Source organism: Larimichthys crocea, chromosome VII, assembly GCF_000972845.2.
Source record: "Larimichthys crocea isolate SSNF chromosome VII, L_crocea_2.0, whole genome shotgun sequence".
In the NCBI taxonomy this organism is placed as follows: Eukaryota; Metazoa; Chordata; class Actinopteri; family Sciaenidae; genus Larimichthys; species Larimichthys crocea.
The window spans coordinates 15,049,821-15,070,478 of NC_040017.1; the positions used below are offsets into that span (position 1 = coordinate 15,049,821).

The 20,658-nt window shown below is 42.5% G+C and overlaps 2 protein-coding genes across 8 annotated transcripts in view; both read left to right on the forward strand.

Moving 5' to 3' along the window:
• The window catches only part of LOC104935453 (lissencephaly-1 homolog), a 42,668-nt gene extending 31,146 nt beyond the window's left edge, over window positions 1–11,522 (forward strand). For 3 of the 4 annotated variants that reach the window (XM_027280729.1, XM_027280730.1, XM_027280731.1), the window contains exon 11: window positions 7,879–11,522. In XM_027280729.1, the coding sequence (XP_027136530.1) occupies window positions 7,879–7,952 (74 nt within the window). In that variant the 3' untranslated portion in view covers window positions 7,953–11,522. Of the gene's footprint in view, window positions 1–347; window positions 477–7,878 lie in introns of those variants that run through there. The other variant, XM_010751290.3, reaches the window with a different exon arrangement.
• mettl16 (methyltransferase 16, N6-methyladenosine) overlaps window positions 5,688–20,658 on the forward strand; it is a 31,444-nt gene continuing 16,473 nt past the window's right edge. The window contains exons 1-2 of one of the 4 annotated variants that reach the window (XM_027280728.1): window positions 5,688–5,740; window positions 13,593–13,730. In XM_027280728.1, the coding sequence (XP_027136529.1) occupies window positions 13,603–13,730 (128 nt within the window). In that variant the 5' untranslated portion in view covers window positions 5,688–5,740; window positions 13,593–13,602. Of the gene's footprint in view, window positions 5,741–13,185; window positions 13,359–13,575; window positions 13,731–20,658 lie in introns of those variants that run through there. The other 3 variants (XM_027280727.1, XM_019259449.2, XM_019259447.2) reach the window with 3 other exon arrangements.

Here is a 20,658-nt window from a genome sequence, read left to right on the forward strand (position 1 = left end):
GGCTAATCGCTGCCGTTATAGTCGGTGTTTCAAACGCCATGAAGCATCATCTCCACCGAAATGTGCAGCTGTATTTACATATTTAGAAGCACCGAAACCAGGAAAAATGACCAAAAGTCGAGCTTCTGAAACGCTACTGGTTTGAAGTCGCCTGGAGAACGGACTAAAACGTGATAGAGACTGCCTAGTGGGGTTCAACGTAAGACGTCTGAAGCCAGGATAATCTTCGATTGTTGTGAAACTGTGAGCCGGCGTCATGTTGCATTAATTCTTCAGTACTTGTCACCTTTTAAGGAGTTTTATTTCCTCCTTTTTGCTTTGTTCTGATGACTTTTGTCTCCTCACAGATTTCCACAGGCCGCTCCCTACGTGGTCACTGGGAGTGTAGATCAAACAGTAAAAGTGTGGGAGTGCCGCTGATTTGGACCTTGGAGGATTGGACCCCCATCCCCTTACCCAGGCGCTCCTCTGGATCCACCTCCCTCCTTCCCTCCCTCCTGCCATCCCACCTCCCCTTTCATCCCACCTTCCCTCTCCCTCCTCCCCCGTCACCTAAACCACACCCGCACATCATCATCTCCTCCGGCTGCACTTACCACCATGGTTATTTACCCATCGCTCTCTCTGGTCCCATAACTATTGTCCTTCTATGTAAATTTCCTGGATGTAGATCGAGCTAATTAAATGTTACACAAAAAAGTATTCTTGCATGGTAATCCAAAATTGTAACTGTAAATTTACATAACGTCTAGAAGTACCATAGGTTTACCACGGCGTGCCGTCTGTCACGCAGCCTTTCCGACCAACCGAAGGCAGATGTTTTTGACTGGGTGTAAAATGTAGGGCACTAAAAACCGATAATTTAAGAAATGACAGTGTCTTTATGTGTAAGATTTATTTTTGTCTATTTTTTATTTTAGGATTTTTTTTTTCTCTCTCTCTGTTATTCTCTCCTTCACTGTCTGTAGTCTGTTGGTGCCTAGCTTGGTGAAACTTTTTCGAGAGTAAGGCAGGAAAGCATTACGATGCGATAAGATGACGATTGTCTGTGGGGCTTTTGTTATTGAAATAATCCGTAGCTTTATAACAGCACTTCTCAAGTGTGCTACCATTTTCTCTTCATGTGGAACTAGGTAATATTTTAATGGCTGTATATACGAATGTTTCAAACTGTTGTCCTTGGACCCCGGGGGCTTGAAAAAAAAACAAAAAAACAAAAACAGCTTTGTACTCTGTCTTGGTGGCACATGAACCACTGCTAGGCTTTAGATAAATTATCCCATTTATTGAATCTGCAGAGAAGAATTTTAAAAAAAGTTGTTTGACGTGGCTTGGTGACAAAAAGCCTGAAAGTTTGTTTTGGCTTCGCTGTCAGAGTCACGGCTAACACCTGAGCAGAGTTCAGAGATTACACTGCTTAATCTCTAGCACTTGATAAAGACCTCGGCGTGTCTCGTCTTTAGGAGAAGATTTCCTGTGACCTTGCATGTCAGACTTTTGTTTGAACTCAAGCCTCCGTCTCGGCATGGTTTGGTGTACATAGTTCAGATTGCGCTCAAGTCGTCCCAGGCGCCTCTGAAGACTTACAGACACGAGCTCGAGTGAATAAAACCCGCTAAAGAGAAACAAGTCCGATGAGGAGTCAAAGTGAGCCCCCAGGTTTGATATCTGGGATGTGCAAAGATCTCAAATTTCTGAGGGGTGACATATGTTCTGCTTAATAAACATGGTTTTGAGTAAAAAGAAAATAAAAAAGAAATCAGTTTCTGTGAAAATATGAAATGTAAATTTAGCTTGTTATTAAGAGATTTGGCATTTTGATTATCGCACTAAAGGATGAACTGGATGGGAATTTAGAGTTAGCGAGGGAATGCGAGCAGCAGACATGCAAAGTGATCTGTCGATGATGTTTGTCTGTAGGGGGTCGACGCTGATTCTGTTTTTGGTTGTCATGGTTTAAAATAAATAAAAAATAAATAAAAAGTGGCGTGGCAGCTCCTGGATCAGATCAGCGAGGATCTCTACAGACAAACCCCCCCACAGACGCATGCAAACCTCTGTGAGTGGCTTTCCTCAAACCGTAAAGAAAGAACTGGAAATACCTGCGAACCAGTCCACGCTGTAGAAACGGACCATTCCACTCCCCTCGGAGGACAAAAAAAAAAATGAAACTCTTGCTTCTTTCTAACTGTAGCTGACAGGTGTGATTCATTAAATCTTGCACATCCCTGTTTTCACTAAATCTTGGTCGTTTAATGACGATCGGAGACAACATTAAAGTTAAATGATGTTGATAAATGCATAAACCTATAATTTCTTATTAGCCTTTTCATTCCAATGCAGTTCTCGCTAATAAAGAATTCCACTGCTTAACTCGATCTTCTTATCTTTTCGCTTCTTTGCCACATTTTTTTTTTTTTTCCTCTTCCTTGTGTACTGGATGTGGTGATCTGCTGCTCAAGCTCCTGCTAGTGGCTACTGTGAGCTAATGTGACCTGTCGATGTAGCACTGCTCATGTAAACCTTCACCAGAGGCAGAGCTGTCGGGAACAATATAAGCTTAAAAATACTGGGAGCCTGCTAGTAAGAGACCCAATTGGTTTGAATAACAAGCTGGAAGTGTCTCTCTGTACTCAAAAGTAGATATTTTGGGAAATGTGTTTATTTGAGCTCTTGCTGGGAGTTAAATGAGGATATCACTTATTTGTGCAGTAAAATGAAGCTACACTTATCCGTATGTCGTTTTAATGGAAAGTTGTGCTCACTTTTTTAGAAAATTGACTAATGAATCAAAATGTTCCCGGTTAAATGAAACTCTTTGTTTAGCTCGGACCAGTAGCTTGCTGGAGTCTCGCCGTTTCCCTACAGCTCTCTGATGTTGGACGGACCCATTTCCAATTCAATATTTTAGGGTACAAAATGAGACGGCTGAAATTCTCCACAGCAAGAAACAAACGAGTGTGTTTCTCAAAGTGTCGACCTCTCTTATATTACTGTATCCTTGGCTGGCAGGCTCAGTGGGTTCAGACACCTCTGTTGATTGGTTGTAGAAGGCTGGTTTTGTTGTGTGTGATGCATTTGAAGGAGGTTCACCTCCTCTTCTGTAAATGCATTGGGATTGTGGCAGACTAGGATGTCCCAAAGGAGAACCCGCTCTCTCTTTCAGGGAATATTACTCATGTCTCCCTTTGGTGGTGCCCCCCTCTCTTTACAAGGTCTTATATTTTTTATTCTACAAGCTGTTCTCTCTGTCCGAACTTTTGGGCTTTGAGGATCAGCTAATTTTGTAGTAAAAAGAATTTGGCACAGCTGATGAAGATGCCGTTGTGTTAAATGTTCTAGCTGAAGCCAAAATGGAGACATTGTCAGACAATCTGGTTCAGCTTCCCTTTGTTGGTCCAGCACTGTGTGACCAACGTCTGAAAACGATGCTAGCCTTCTTCAGGATCACGCTATGACTGCCAGACCATTATGTAAATTTGAAAAAAAAAAAAACGTCTTCCCTTCCTTGGTTTTACTCAAGGAGGCGGCTAATCAAAGGTCGGACGATGTGTGTTCTGTTTCTTTTGTAAGAATCGGTGGAAAAAGGTACAACACGTTGCTGGTGTTGCACTCAAGTCGAAGAAAAATCCCTTTTGCCATTCACAGGTCCCACAGCAATCCCTGTGGCGCTCTTGTCCGGTGTGTGAAGGGACCGACAGGCATGTTTTATGACTGTCTGTGGGTTGTTTCCTCCGACCTCAAGACCATCTGTCCTCTGTAATCTGCCCGTGAACCACATCAGAGGGCTTCAGACTGCACAACAAGCTCCTACAGGAGAGCTCATGATGTTTTTCACCACTGATGTCTCACTTTCACTCGGCAAATTGTTAACAAATATACCTGGATGTCATTATTGTTTGCGATATAATAAAAGAAAAAAATCTGCACCTGTGTCGCCCTGTGCATTTTTTTTGTTGTTGGAGCTGTTTTGGACACTGAAGGTCAGTGTAGTTTGAACAAACCTGGAGCTAAACTTCAACTTTGCACTGAGTTACCTTTATTGTGTTGGGTCAATAAAATTTGATTAGCAGTAATAATTAATCCATCTGTCTGCTAGGGTGCAGAGTATGCTCAGGGTGGTCCTCAGCGTGTCATCGAGCCAACTTCGGACCGCCCAAAAATCCTGAAAACTTTATCTCTTAACCACATTTCAGTTATATAATATAAAGTCTTCTCACATGTTTCCAGCAACTAGTTTCCAACATATTTAAGGTATTTTGAAGATTATTTTTATTAGTGTAAATTAAAGGGTGGCTTCAGTTACAGCAGCTCTGACCTCTTTCTGTTATTTTTTCAACACCACTTTTCATTGGTTTTGTGTTCAAAACATGGACATGAAGTATGTTTTAATGTATAACTTTAAGTACGACAGAGAGGGGGAATGACAGATTTGAATGCTGGGCCACTGGCGAGGACGATCTAATGACTTTATATAACTTATTTATATTTTTTATTTATTTTCTTATCCACCTGTGCTATTATCAGCTGCTGCAACAAGTGAACTCCCCTGATCTGGGATCAATAAAGACTTATCTTAAGATGAAGATAAGACGTGGGGAAATTCACTGTCCGCAGCTACTACTTAAGAATAAGAGATCTGTAGCAAGGGAATTCATGAAGTCTGTGGTGTTACAGCTGACAGCTGTTGAATGAGATCTGTGTGAACTCCTTCTTACATGGTGGGAGTAGCAGTCTGTTGCTGAAGGAAGCTGTTTAAGGTCTCCCAGTCTCATGCCGGAGGTGAGAGGAGTTAACACCTCCTCTATGGAGGTCTATGAGGGCAGGACGGCTTGTTTAAACTAGGCACGATGAGTGAACATGCAGGTATCTCAATATGAGGTGTCGCATCCCTCTCCATCATCTGGTAAGATTGCACCAGCTGACGAGTCTGTGAAACCCCGAACTCCTGCTCATCTCTTCTCTGTAGACGTACGTGGTGACTATCATCAACCTCTGGAGGTGTGTGCACAAGAACAGTAAAGAAAGCACCAAAAATCCTCCATATTAACCAGGCCCCTTCCCACCTCCTGTCTTCCCATCCTGCAGCCTCTTGTTTCATCTGATGCAAAACCTCCTGAACTCCACCACCCAGGACCAAGCACCAAACCTGGGAGGTCCTTCTCTGCGGCTGCCCTCCTCCCTCTGGACTCTCTCTCCCCAACACACCTGACTGCACTGACAACAAACTATCCTTTTTAAAATTGCTTTTTATATTTGCTTAGTCAAGGTGTTTTTAGTGTACTGTTTTATGTTGTTTGCTGCTTTGATGTCCCTTTTATGTTAATATATTTATTATTATTATATATTATTATTATTATTGTTGTTGTTGTGTTAAAAATTGAAATCAAAAAATTCAGCTATAATAAAAAAAAATTGGCTGTTTTTTTTTTACATTCAAAATTATATTATGCCACCTTAAACTGTAAGTATTGTTCATTATAGTGGAAAATAATTAACATTTTAATATTTTTTTGGTATTTTTATTATTTATTTTATTTTAAACGGCTTCCTTGATGACGTAAACGCGCATGGACGTAGGTTGTGACGTCGGAGCGCAACCAGGAAGAGAGGAGTTGCAGTCGGTCACGACGTTTGGACAACGTGGTCTCTGCAAACTAGTTTGAGTCGGTGAAGTCTGTTGTGGCTGCCAGGAAAACATCAGCAGACCTCACCACAACAAGAGAAGACTCCAGCTCAGGTAGGCGGACACAAACCAAACTCAGCTTCAAAACCGGCTCCGGTGGTTTCAGTGTTAAGTTGTTGCGCGCGTTAAAGTCAAAGTAAAACAGTTTTTAGTCTTAATTTAAAATGTAGCATCAGTGCAGACATGGGACAGCGCCGGTTCGTGTCCTAAATCGTTACCGTCTTGTTCGCCCAAAGTCAAATTATCTGTTTTTTATTTTAGTTCTGTGCCCTGGCCTCTCATAAGTCCATGCATCCTCGGAACCGGTACAAAGACAAACCTCCAGACTTTTGGTTACCTTGGCTCCAAAATATCCAGACTTCCCGACAGCATGTGACACCAGCGTCACTGGAAAGGACCTGTGTAAAGTACCTGAACACTTGGTGTGTGGGGTGTGTTGTGTGTGTGGTGTTGTGTGTGGTGGTGTAGTGTGTGGGACCAGTTCATCTCCACTGTCCATCCTTGATGTCAATGTCTCATGTACCAGTGATTCAGAGGGGAGGTGGTTTTTTGACTCTCAGATGCAACTTCTGTCTTCTGGCGTCTGATTATCGTAGTGTCTGCTTTTTAATGCCGTACTTGTATGTTCAATATAGTGAAGGATTTAGTGTCATCGTGTGGGGTGCGGTGTGATTGTAACCCCACGCCTCACTCACCTCTCGTCAGTTCAAGAATGAAGGAGAAACTATTGGTGGTCTCTGAAATTGCGATAAAAACATCATAATAAGACTGGACGTCACCCACAGTGTTTCTGCAGAGCATTGTGGAAAGCTCGATCGATCCTCCCGTGCTACGTTACAGTTTTCGACTACTAGAAAACTACACGGACGGCACCGTATCTAACCCGGTGCCAGGTTCTCCGCTACATAAGGAGCCTCTGACTCTCCTCCGGCTGCTTCACTGCATGCTACTCCCTGTAACAAACCACACATGGCAACTACTGCACCTGACTACACAGCGTTGCTGAATGAATTGGCTGTTTGCTGTCTACAGGTGGACGTCCGGGCAATGATTAGGCTGTTTCCGCACGCGGGTCCCGCCCGCCTGTCTCTAGCTGATTGGCTTGTTGTGGCGTTCTCAGCAAGTAACGAACTCCATGAAGGACGCATCTGACTTTCGTAGAGATTCGCTCAAAACCAAACACACGCTAAAAGTTCTTCTCGCTCACGTCTAATCTTACTCACGTATTATGTTTATCCATGCACCAAAACAACATTATAGTATAAGTATTTATAACAAATACATTGCAAGTGTCATAAAAATACTCCTAAAACAAGAATGGCCGCAATGGATCGCGTACGAAAAACTGTACTAGTTTGTCTGGTATGTAGGTGATGTATCTTTTTGGTATTGCACAATTCTAATCTGCCTCCCAATGTTGTTTGTCCGGAACCTCTGCTGCCTCTGGAATCTAAAAAATTCACAAGGTGGTCATCTGTGGACTTGAGGTGACCCAATGACTCCCGGGTGCTCAAACAAGCCATTGTAATGGAACCACCTGTCCAATCAAATGTTCACGGCTTAACTTAACGCATCATGCTAGATACGTTGTCATGAATCGGGCAATTAGCTGAGAGACCAAAACCCTGTTTTTGTTACCAGGCTGTACACAAATGCTGCTATTACATTCAGTCAGTGTCTTGTCCAACTAGACCCCCCCCTCCCCCAATAAGCTCATTTACACCTGTGTCACTCTATCCTTATTGGCTCTGGAACAAGAAAATGATGTCGCTATACTTAATCCTGCATACAGAGTTCTCATTTCTGGCAGAAAATGACTGCTATTTCAAACGCCATGAAGCATCATCTCCACCGAAAATATGCAGTTCAAACGCCATGAAGCATCATCTCCACCGAAAATATGCAGCTGTATTTACATATTTAGAAGCACCGAAACCAGGAAAAATGACCAAAAGTCGGGCTTCTGAGACGCTATTGGTTTGAAGTCGCCTGGAGAACGGACTAAAGCGTGATAGAGACATGCCTAGTGGGGTTCCACCGTAAGACGTCTGAAGCCAGGATAATCTTCAGATTGTTGTGAAACTGTGAGCCGGCACCATGTTGCATTAATTCTTCAGTACTTGTCACCTTTTTAAGGAGATTTTATTTCCTCCTTTTTGCTTTGTTCTGATGATCTTTTGTCTCCTCCACAGATTTCCACAAGGCCGCTCCCTACGTGGTCACTGGGAGTGTAGATCAAACAGTAAAAGTGTGGGAGTGCCGCTGATTTGGACCTTGGAGGATTGGACCACCATCCCCAATTACCCAGGCGCTCCTCTGGATCCCACCTCCCTCCTTCCCTCCCTCCTGCCATCCCACCTCCCCTTTCATCCCGCCTTCCCTCTCCCTCCTCCCCCGTCACCTAAACCACACCCGCACATCATCATCTCCTCCGGCTGCACTTACCACCATGGTTATTTACCCATCGCTCTCTCTGGTCCAATAACTATTGTCCTTCTATGTAAATTATTCCTGGATGTAGATCGAGCTATTAAATGTTACACAAAAAAGTATTCTTGCATGGTAATCCAAAATTGTATACTGTAAATTTACATAACGTCTAGAAGTACCATAGGTTTACCACGGGGCTGGCCGTCTGTCACGCAGCCTTTCCGACCAACCGAAGGCAGATGTTTTTGACTGGGTGTAAAATGTAGGGCACTAAAAACCGATAATTTAAGAAATGACAGTGTCTTTATGTGTAAGATTTATTTTTGTCTATTTTTTTATTTTAGGATTTTTTTTTCTCTCTCTCTGTTATTTCTCTCCTTCACTGTCTGTAGTCTGTTGGTGCCTAGCTTGGTGAAACTTTTTCGAGAGATAAGGCAGGAAAAGCATATACGATGCGATAAGATGCGATTGTCTGTGGGGCTTTGTTATTGAAATAATCCGTAGCTTTATAACATCACTTCTCAAGTGTGCATACCATTTCTCTTCATGTGGAACTAGGTAATATTTTAATGGCTGTATATACGAATGTTTCAAACTGTTGTCCTTGGACCCCGGGGGCTTGAAAAAAAACAAAAAAAAACAAAAACAGCTTTGTACTCTTGTCTTGGTGGCACATGAACCACTGCTAGGCTTTAGATAAATTATCCCATTTATTGAATCTGCAGAGAAGAATTTAAGAAAAAGTTGTTTGACGTGGCTTGGTGACAAGAAGCCTGAAAGTTTGTTTGGCTTTCGCTGTCAGAGTCACGGCTAACACCTGAGCAGAGTTCAGAGATTACACCTGCTTAATCTCTAGCACTTGATAAAGACCTCGGGCGTGTCTCGTCTTTAGGAGAAGATTTCCTGTGACCTTGCATGTCAGACTTTTGTTGAACTCAAGCCTCCGTCTCGGCATGGTTTGGTGTACTATAGTCAGATGGCGCTCAAGTCGTCCCACGGCGCCTCTGAAGACTTACAGACACGAGCCTCGAGTGAAATAAACCCGCTAAAGAGAAACAAGTCACGATGAGGAGTCAAAGTGAGCCCCCAGGGTTTGATATCTGGGATGTGCAAAGATCTCAAATTTCTGAGGGGTGACATATGTTCTGCTTAATAAAACATGGTTTTGAGTAAAAAAGAAAATAAAAAAGAAATCAGTTTTCTGTGAAAATATGAAATGTAAATTTAGCTTGTTATTAAGAGATTTGGCAGTTTTGTATTATCGCACTAAAGGATGAACTGGATGGGAATTTAGAGTTAGCGAGGGAATGCGAGCAGCAGACATGCAAAGTGATCTGTCGATGATGTTTGTCTGTAGAGGGGTCGGACGCTGATTTTGTTTTTGGTTGTCATGGTTTCAAAATAAATAAAAAAAATAAATAAAAAGTGGTGTGGCAGCTCCTGGATCAGATCAGCAAGGATCTCTACAGACAAACCCCCCCACAGACGCATGCAAACCTCTTGTGAGTGGCTTTCCTCAAACTGTAAAGAAAGACTGGAAAATACCTGCGAACCAGTCCACGCTGTAGAAACGGACCATTCCACTCCCCTCGGAGGACAAAAAAAAAAGAATGAAACATCTTGCTTCTTTCTAACTGTAGCTGACAAGGTGATTCATTAAATCTTGCACATCCCTGTTTTCACTAAATCTTTGGTCGTTTAATGACGATCGGAGACAACATTAAAAGTTAAATGATGTTGATAAATGCATAAACCTATAATTTCTTATTAGCCTTTTCATTCCAATGCAGTTCTCGGCTAATAAAGAATTCCACTGCTTAACTCGATCTTCTTATCTTTCGCTTCTTTGCCACATTTTTTCTTTTTTTTTCCTCTTCCTGTGTGTACTGGATGTGGTGATCTGCTGCTCAAGCTCCTGCTAGTGGCTACTGTGAGCCTAATGTGACCTGTCGATGTAGCACTGCTGCATGTAAACCTTCACCAGAGGCAGAGCTGTCGGAACAATATAAGCTTAAAAATACTTGGGAGCCCTGCTAGTAAGAGACCCAATTGGTTTGAATAACAAGCTGAGAAAGTGTCTCTCTGTACTCAAAAGTAGTTAGATATTTTGGGAAATGTGTTTATTTGAGCTCTTGCTGGGAGTTAAATGAGGATATCACTTATATTTGTGCAGTAAATATGAAGCTACAACTTATCCGTATGTCGTTTCATGGAAAGTTGTGCTCAACTTTTTTAGAAAATTGACTAATGAATCAAAAATGTTCCCGGTTAAATGAAACTCTTTGTATTAGCTCGGACCAGTAGCTTGCTGGAGTCTCGCTGTTTCCCTACAGCTCTCTGATGTTGGACAGACCCATTTCCAATTCCAATATTTTAGGGTACAAACATGAGACGGCTGAAATTCTCCACAGCAAGAAAACAAACGAGTGTGTTTCTCAAAGTGTCGACCTCTCTTATATTACTGTATCCTTGGCTGGCAGGCTCAGTGGGTTCAGACACCTCTGTTGATTGGTTGTAGAAAGGCTGGTTTTGTTGTGTGTGATGCTATTTGAAGGAGGTTCACCTCCTCTTCTGTAAATGCATTGGGATTGTGGCAGACTAGGATGTCCCAAAGGAGAAACCCGCTCTCTCTTTCAGGGAATATTACTCATGTCTCCCTTTTGGTGTGTGCCCCCCTCTCTTTACAAAGGTCTTATATTTTTTATTTCTACAAGCTGTTCTCTCTGTCCGAACTTTGGGCTTTGAGGATCAGCTAATTTTGTAGTAAAAAGAAATTTGGCACAGCTGATGAAGATGCCGTTGTGTTAAATGTTCTAGCTGAAGCCAAAAATGGAGACATTTGTCAGTACAATCTGGTTCAGCTTCCCTTTGTTGGTCCAGCACTGTGTGACCAACGTCTGAAAACGATGCTAGCCTTCTTCAGGATCACGCTATGACATGCCAGACCATAAAATGTAAATTTGAAAAAAAAAACGTCTTCCCTTCCTTGGTTTTACTCAAGGAAGGCGGCTAATCAAAGGTCAGGACGATGTGTGTTCTGTTTCTTTTGTAAGAATCGGTGGAAAAAGGTACAACACAGTTGCTGGTGTTGCACTCAAGTCGAAGAAAAATCCCCTTTTGCCATTCACAGGTCCCAAGCAATCCCTGTGCTGCTCTGGTCCGGTGTGTGAAGGGACCGACAGGCATGTTTTTGACTGTCTGTGGGTCGTTTCCTCCGACCTCAAGACCATCTGTCCTCTGTAATCTGCCCGTGAACCACATCAGAGGGCTTCAGACTGCACAACAAGCTCCTACAGGAGAGCTCATGATGTTTTCACCACTATGGTCTCACTCTTCACTCGGCAAACTGTTAACAATATACCTGGATGTCATTATTGTTTGCGATATAATAAAAGAAAAAAATCTGCACCTGTGTCGCCCTGTGCATTTTTTGTTGTTGTTGGAGCTGTTATGACACTGAAGGTCAGTGTAGTTTGAACAACCTGGAGCTAAACTCCAACTTTGCACTTGAGTTACACTTTATTTGAAGTTGGGTCAATAAAATTATGATTATCAGTTAATAATTAATCCATCTGTCTGCTAGGGCTGCAGGGGTATGATCAGGGTGTCCTCAGCGTGTCATCGAGCCACCCTTTAGGCCCGCCCAAAAAATCCTGGAAAACTGTTTTAATCTCTTAATCCACATTTCAGTTATATAATATATAAAGTCTTCTCACATGTTTCTAGCAACTATTTTCCAACATATTTAAGGTATTTTAGTGTAAATTAAAGGGGTGGCTTCAGTTACAGCAGCTCTGACCTCTTTCTGTTATTTTTCAACACCACTTTCCATTGGTTTTGGGTTCAAACATGGACATGAAAGTATGATGTCAGAGAGGGGAATGACAGATTTGAATGCTGGGCCACTGGCGAGGACTGATCTAATGACTATATAACTTATGTTTATTTATTTATTTTCTTATCCACCTTGTGTATTATCAGCTGCTGCAAGAAGTGAACTCCCCTGATCTGGGATCAATAAAGACTTATCTTAAGATAAGATAAGACAGTGGAGAAATTCACTTGTCACAGCAGCTCACCTACTTAAGACATAAGAGATCTGTAGAAGAAAGTCATGAAGTCATGCTGGTGCTACAGCTGACAGCTGTTGGAATAAAGGACCTGTGGTTGAACTCCTTCTTACATGGTGGGAGTAGCAGTCTGTTACTGAAGGAGCTGTTTAAGGTCTCCATAGTCTCATGCAGGAGGTGAGAGGAGTTAACACCTCCTCTATGGAGTCTATGAGGGCAGGACGGCTGTGTTGAAATAAGGCATGATGAGGTGAACATGCAGGTATCTCGATATGAGGTGTCGATCACCATCTCCTTCATCTGGTTAAGATTGCACCAGCTGACGAGGTCTGTGATAACCCCTGAACTCCTGCTCATTTCTTTCTGATAGACGTCCAGTGGTAGCTGTATCATCAACCTCTGGATGTGTGTGCACAAGAACAGTAAAGAAACCCGCACCCAAAATCCTCCATATTAACCAGGCCCCTTCCCACCTCACTGTCTTCCCATCCTGCAGCCTCTTGTTCATCTGATGCAAACCTCCTGACTCCACCACCCAGGACCAAGCACCAAACCTGGGAGCCTTCTCTGCGGCTGCCCTCCTCCCCCTGGATCTCTCTCCCCAAACACATCTGTGACTGCACTGACAAAAACTATCCTTTTTAAAAAATGCTTTTAATATTTAGCTTAGTCAAGTGTGTTTTTAGTGTACTGTTTTATGTTGTTTTGCTGCTTTGATGTTCCTTTATGTTCATGTATTATTATTATTATTATTATTATTATTATTATTATTATTATTATTGTTGTTGTTGTTGTTGTTGTTGTTAAAAAATTAGAAATCACAAAATTCAGGCTATAATAAAAAATAATTTCTGTTTTTTTTACATTCAAAATATATTATGACACCTTAAACTATAAGTATTGTTCATTATAGTGGAAAATAATTAACATTTTAATATATATATATTTTGTATTTTTATTTATTTATTTATTTTTAAACGGCTTCCTTGATGACGTAAACGCGCATGGACGTAGGTTGTGACGTCGGAGCGTAACCAGGAAGAGAGAGTTGCAGTCGGTCACGACGTTTGGACAACGTGAGTCTCTGCAAACTAGTTTGAGTCCGGTGAAGTCTGTGGCTGCCAGGAAAACATCAGCAGACCTCACCACAACAAGAGGAGACTCCAGCTCAGGTAGGCGGACACAAACACAAACTCAGCTTCAAACCGGCTCCGGTAGTTTCAGTGTTAATTTGTTGCGCGCGTTAAAGTCAAAGTAAAACAGTTTTTTAAGTTAATTTAAAATGTAGCATCAGTGCAGACATGGACATGGTCAGGTTCGTGTCAACAACGTTACAGCTCATATGTTCGCCCTCAAAGTCAAAGTATCTGTTTGTTTATTTTAGTTTAGTGCTCGTGTCTCCTCTCCTCAGTGCTCATGGCTCTCAATAAGTCCATGCATCCTCGGAACCGGTACAAAGACAAACCTCCAGACTTTGGTTACCTGGCCTCCAAATATCCAGACTTCCAGCAGCATGTGCACACCAGCCTCACTGGAAGACCTGTGTAAGTACCTGAACACTGAGTGTGTGTGTGTGTGTGTGAGTGTGTGAGAGAGAGAGACTAAGTCATCTGACCACTGTCCATCCTTGATGTCAGATGTCTCACCATTGTCACCAGTGATGCAGACGGGAAGGTGGTTTTTGATCTCAGAGCAGCTCTGATCCGCTCTGAGCTTCTGATTTATTGCGCTAGTTGTCTGTCTTTTTAATGGCGTACTTGTATGTCAATACTTGAAGGATTTAGTGTCCTCTTGTGGTGCGGTTGCTGATTGTAACCCCACGCCTCACTCACCCTCTTCCTTTCAAGAATAAAGGAGAAACTATGGTGGTCGTGAAACTTGTGATAAAAACCAGTGACTGTATAAAGAATCACACCGTATCTGTGACGTCACCCACAGGTTTCTGAAGAGCCATTTTGAAGCTCAAAATCTCTGCTAGAGTTACACGATACACACGATACACACGATACACACGGTACCAAATTGTAACAGTTTCTACTATACTAGAAATTCTACACGACGGTGCTACCGTGGATTACTATACTACCAGTGCCAGTTTCCGCTACATAGCGGCCTCGACTCTCCTCCTGGCTTCTCACTGCATGCTACTCCTTTGTAAACAAACCAACATGGCAACTACTGCACCCGAACTAAACAGCGGCTGAATGATTGGCTGTTTGCCTGTTACTGGTGACGTCCGGGCATATTATAGGCCGTTTCCACACGCTGGGTCCAGCCCGCCTGTCTGTTAGCTGATTGGCTGTTCGTGCGTTTCTGCCGGCAAGTACGAACTCCATGAAGACAGCTCCGCTTCGATAGAAACTCGCTTCAAAACAAACAACAAGCTAAAGTTCTGTCTCTTCAGTCTAATTCTTACTTCACCAGTATTATGTTTATCATGCACCAAACAACATTATAAGTAATTAATAAGTATTTATAACTTGTACAAATACATTGCAGTTCATAAAAATAGTAACAATAAAAAAAGGCAGCAGTATTGCGATAATACCGGGAACCGTGATACTTTGTCTGGCATAGTATCGTGGTTACTCATTTTGGTATTGTGACAACTCTAATCTCCGCCATGTTGGTAGTCCGACCTCTTCTGCCTCTGATCTAAAAAATCACAAAGTCGTGGATCATCTGTGGACTTGAGGTGGACCCAATGACGTCGGGGTGCTCAAACAAGCCATTTGTAATGGCACCCACCTGTCAGTCAAAGTGTCCACGATGTTAATTACGCATAATGCATAGTACAGTTGTCATGAACGGGGAAATTAGCCATAGATAGTACAGTTTTTTGTACCAGGCTGTAAACACGTTTATTTCTGCTGTGAAGTTGGACATTTTAACATCTGAGCTTACAGAGACTGACTCGTTCTGTATTCACCTCAAGTGGATGTTTGGCATCAGCTTCACTTCACAGCCACAGAGGTTGCTGATAGATCTAGACTCAGTGTTTGTCCACAGCCTTACTCGGTTAGCAGGGGATCATGTACTGCCTGAAATGCCTGCGTTATTTTCATCTTAGCAATACAGATCATAGATCTGGGAGAAGAAGGCACTACTATCATGTACCCTGAGTTGAGGTATTGATACTGTGGAGAGAAAAAAGTTGTATTAATGCACTGGGGGAACTTTTTCACCAGCATACCAGGGTCGTGCCCTGAGGGTCCCATTCAGCACAGTCCGTGCCCCAGCTGACTCAGTCTGATCTTTATTGCTCGTTCAGCTTCTGGCAACAGCAGGAGGAGGAGGAAGAAGGAGAAGCCTGGACAAATGATTAATGGAGTCGACATCAAAAGATTTTTTCACTCCATCCTCTGTTTTTTTCTTCACAAAGTATGTGTGAGTGACTCCCAATTTAAAAAATAGGTTAGTCTGTCAATCAAGAACAAACCCTTCAACCTCACCTACTTGACCTCACCACAAGTTTTAGGACTAATAATCTGCTTTTCATGATGTGAAAATGTACATGCTGGAGAACAAAGAAACAATGTCAGGTGGGATTAGTGGTGTTGAGCTCATTGCTTTTTTTGGTTCTGTATGTGCAGATGTGGCGCTGAGAAGTTGGATACTTGAGTTCCTGGGTCCTGTGTGCTCAGTGGGTTGCCTCTCCCTGTCCCTGTGTGCGCTTGTTTCCAGTTTGACACATGCATTGGCACAATAAACAGAAACATTGATGTAAATCCAGGTGGATGTTTTAGTTTCTAGAGGCAGGAGATGAGTTAGAGGATGTGCTTAAACCTGAGATGACAGCCTGAATTTTTGTGTGGATGGATAAATTCCAGAGGTATGTTTTGTTTTCTAATGTGATTCAGATCAAACACTGATCAAATGTTGGCTAAGAGTCTTTTTACTCATTCCTTGATTAGAGATTTCTTGCTTGAGCTAGTGCAGTTTAACATCGAGGACCACAGATTAAAAATATCGACACGTTTATGAAATTAGGTGTCAGAGTCGGGTAATAATGAGCAGTATTCTCAGCTCCAGGACTGTGGGGGCGTGTCTGTGCTGAAGCCACGCTGACTCGTAAAGCGACTGAAACGTGTCAGATGAGTTCAGAAAATGGTATGACTAACTTTGAAACACTCTGAGAGAGATGAATTAATCTCTATGTCTCTGCTAGGGGTGCAGGGCTATGCTCAGGGTGTCCTCAGCGTGTCATCGAGCCACCCTTTAGGACCGCCCACAAAGTCCTTGACTGAAAACTGATGGAAAAACTGCTAACTCCACATTTCAGTAATATATCGTTCAAAGTCTTTTCACATGTTTGCAGCAACTATTGTCCAACATATTTAATGTACTTTACCTTAACACAGACTTTAACTTTGTGTGCTGATACAGTCACTTGCCGATACTTTTGTCCATTGAGTTAAAAACGCATTCAAAATAGCAATAACAATTTATTTTGGTCAAGTTGGTTCTAATCTTTTCATAAAGATGTCAGCTTGTCATTTTCTAAAATTATTATTCTCAATCGATGGAAATATCAAAACAAAGCAGACTCCTGATGAATATACGAGCTGACAGTTATTGTAGGACTTGTATTTGAGGCCTGCTTGTTCATCTGTCAGCACTGAGACGCTCTCCTCCCTCTTTGTTTGTGTTTTTTATGAAACAGGTACCACGTCTGCTCGGTGAGGAAATCACTTGTTATTGTCTGTGTTATGCAGATGAATGCGGACATGGTGTCAGTGCAGCTCGTCTGAACATCTGTGTGTGTGTAACTGTGAACATATTGGTGTGGGCTGCTTCTTTGTGGCTGTGAGGTGGCCAGTCAATCATCTTATGGCGGGCCGAGCGTGTGTGTGTGTGTGGGCATGCCGTAAAGCTCGACTTGATGTCTGGTCTATGACAGGTGTTAATTATGAGTCTGTCTGTCTGTCGGTGAGCCACAGACAGACGACAGACAATGGTCTGGTAGCGTCGGTGTCGGTGTCCAATGTGGAAATTGAATTTAGACAATTAGGGACTTTTTTTTTTTTTTTTTAGACCAAAAAAATGTGAAAATCAGATTTCACACACCAGAACGTCTCATTTCCATCCCTCCTGCTGGTGGGGTGTATTGAAGACTGCCTGGACATGGATCCATATGCAAACAGGCGAACATCTAAACTATAAGACATTATTCAAGATATAAACCCTCACTCGACCACTCATCCTCTTTGTATTAGGCCATGGCATGCTGCAGTTTAAAGCCTCTGTAGAAGCCAAACTGTACCCAGATGTCAACCCAACGTGTGTGAGATGCCATCAACACCCTGCCAAGGCTCGTGCCTGGCACTGGGGTCATTTTGGTCCTCCATGCTTCCACATGTGTGGAAGAGATATTGCTCTTGACCCCTTTATTGGACACACACACATATAATGGGTTAGGTCATGTCCCATTTTAAGGTGTATAGGTTAAAATACACCACACACGTGGCCCCGCTCTGGAATTTGACAAGATATGGACACCATTTGAGTTACTTTGAAAAAGAGTTTGCCTCCAGCAACCTCTCTCTCTTTGTTTATGTGCCTCCTTTTGTATTATCATAGTTATTATTGTTCCTTAGTGTTATTTTTATTGTATTATTTGCTTTCTGTTTGTGAGTACATTTTGTCAACACAGTCATATGCTAATGTCTTGCCTTTGCTTACATTGTGATTACCATTTTCCGTTGCAGAAAAGACCCAACAGAAAGGCACACGGGTTCAGATTTATGAAAATATAAAAATATAACAATGGACTGCCTCACTGTCATTGAGCCATGCTGGTCCTGTGGATAAAGAAGTGTTCAATTGAAGCCCCTCAGATGGGTTGTGACCAGCCTTCAGTTTTTTGAACAATAGTTAACAGTTGTCAGCAGTACAGTGCACAATGATCACACTCAGCCTGGAGTCAGTTGCCAATTTATTCTCTTTGCCTGCTACATGAACGGATGTCCAGGATTTGCGTCTCACTCTGGTTAGCCGTCTGCAGAAATTTTGGCTCTCCTTCCCCGTCAGACTGTCATTCCATCAGTGGAGGGATTAGTGTGGTTTTGTATTTCCCAATGAATTCATCGGCAGGGGTTTTAAGTATTTAAGCAGCGAGTTGAGGGATGAGAGTAATCTTGGGGAGACATTCACTCAATCCTCAGGGGGAGATATGTCTCCCTTCATTTAGGGACCGGCGGTGGAAAGGACTGATAGCAGCGGGCCGATAGTCAAGCTCAGACCAGAGGCAGCAGGACAAGAAGAAATATGTGGGGTGTGATTGGAATTAAAGTGAGGAGGAGATAAACCACAGAACAGTCTGGATGTTGGTTTGTTTCAGTGTTTTAAGGAAGAGGAAGCAGGCTCAGGTTTGGTGAACAGAGGGGGTGTGGTTGGGTGGCATGATGGGGTATTAAAAATGTAACAGCCTGGGTGACATTTAATTTGGTAGTCATATTTATGATGTGCTAAGAGACAACAATCTGCGGAAGGCCTACCAGTTTTGTTCTGATATATATTATTCAACCCGTTCTTGGCATTAGAAGATAAATTAATGAATAATTGATACCTCTGATGCCAAATTTTAAGCAGCACTTCCCTCACTGGTGAGCCCAGCAGAGCTATTACCATACAAATATTTCTTACCATGTGATGAGAGAACGATAAGGGAAACTCTCTGCCGTAGGTTTTAGGTTTATTTTTACATATTTCACTTCCCAAATCTGCTGTAAAAAGGTTGCAGGTCGCTTGCTCTGTGGCTTCAGCACCATGCTCATGCACAACCATCACTGCACTGTACAAACCACGTATCTATAAAAAAAACAGTTAATTATAAATTATAATTTGGGTTGTGTTGGGGCAGGCCACGATCAGCCTCAACAGATCCCATTTACAAACTAAAGTGATTTGTTTAATTGTTTTTTTCCCGTTGGATAATAACCCTAAAAGATAGTTTCCTATTAGTTTTGAATGCTGTTGAGTTTGCACAACTGACGGCACATTCAGACAGGATCAGGCACTGGGAGTGGGTCTGTCTGTGTTGAACGTAACCGCTGTGAAACAATCGGAAAATAACTTTTATTTAGCAGATTAACCGGCTTCGATGTCAGCGTTCCCTCACTCTCATTCACTGTCTGTATCGCTCAACCAAATCTCGCTCATTCTCCCTCTCTGTTCAACAACAAACTTCTTTGTGACTCTATTTTGCAGCGTAAATTTTGAGTCAGACTCAGATTCAGAAGCTGGGTACATGAAATAAACAAAGCCAGAACACAACATGTAGGAGTATCAGAGATTAGTCCATGAATCCACCTGGATAGCCTCAGCTTCAGTGACGTTTCAAGCTGTGGACGTTTGACCAGTCTGATTGGTGGCCGGAGAGTGACGCCTGGCTGCCTTTTTCCCAAAAGTGGAATCCTTCTCTGCTGCAGGTCGCTATGTTTTTAGGCAGACAGCCCTGTGGCCTGCACTGCCACAGCCAAAACAGACAACCCCCACTCAAATGAATGGAAAACCTGCATTTTCTTTTGTTGTTTTTGATAAATTGAGTCTGTGAAAAGCTTTATATTCTTTACATTTTTACTTAATACTTGCAACTTGCAAATGCAACCCCCTAACTCCTATGTATTTAAGTATATGTCCTTGTTTGGAGGGTGATTTTGACAACTCAAACATTTTATTCATCTAAATAATCAGAATAATTATTTCAGCCATAATTTCTGGTTGTTTTAGGATCCTAACCAGCCATTTTTTTACATCACCTGCATATCTGCAGTATTGCAAAATATCAGTAAATAAGCTCAGAGATTCAGCGTAGCTGTACATTCATGTTGGGTTTTAAGTGGTGTACTCATTTTTTGCTCTTGTGAGGACTTGAAATGTGTTTCACTCAGTGTTTAAAAAAAAAAAAAAAACACCTGACACAAGAGAAGAATTTGCTGCTAATCAGCACTTTATTTTTCCTGCACACTCAGAGTGAAGTAGATGTACCTTGAAGGTCACCTGTGTGTGTGGACAGAGATTGAAAGAGCGTGTGTGCGCTTTCATGCTGATCATGTAGCGGGAGGTGAGAGCGAGCTGTTTGTCTCAGCAGTAAACTCCCCTCCGGTCTAATGATGCCGTCCTCTTCATCCATCTGAACCAAAGACTTTTCTGCTTCTCAGCACTTAAATCTCTTCTTCTCCTTCTCACCTGCTTCAATTTGTTTTCTACCTGAGCATAAGCTCGAGTTTGGAGCTGAGAAATCCCCCTCTTTTACAGTCATCGTCTGTCGTCAAAACAGTGCAGCATCTTTGCTTCCTATCACAACTTTTCCCATTCGTGTTTGTCCCACGCTGTATCCCGTCTTCCACATTAATGTCGTAAGCACGCAGCGGTGCACCTACGTGGCAGCGGAAGAGCGTAAATCGCGGGCACACTCACGCTCCGTCTGGCATCAGCCATTGCTCCAGCGTGGCCGGATTTGCGTGCTCT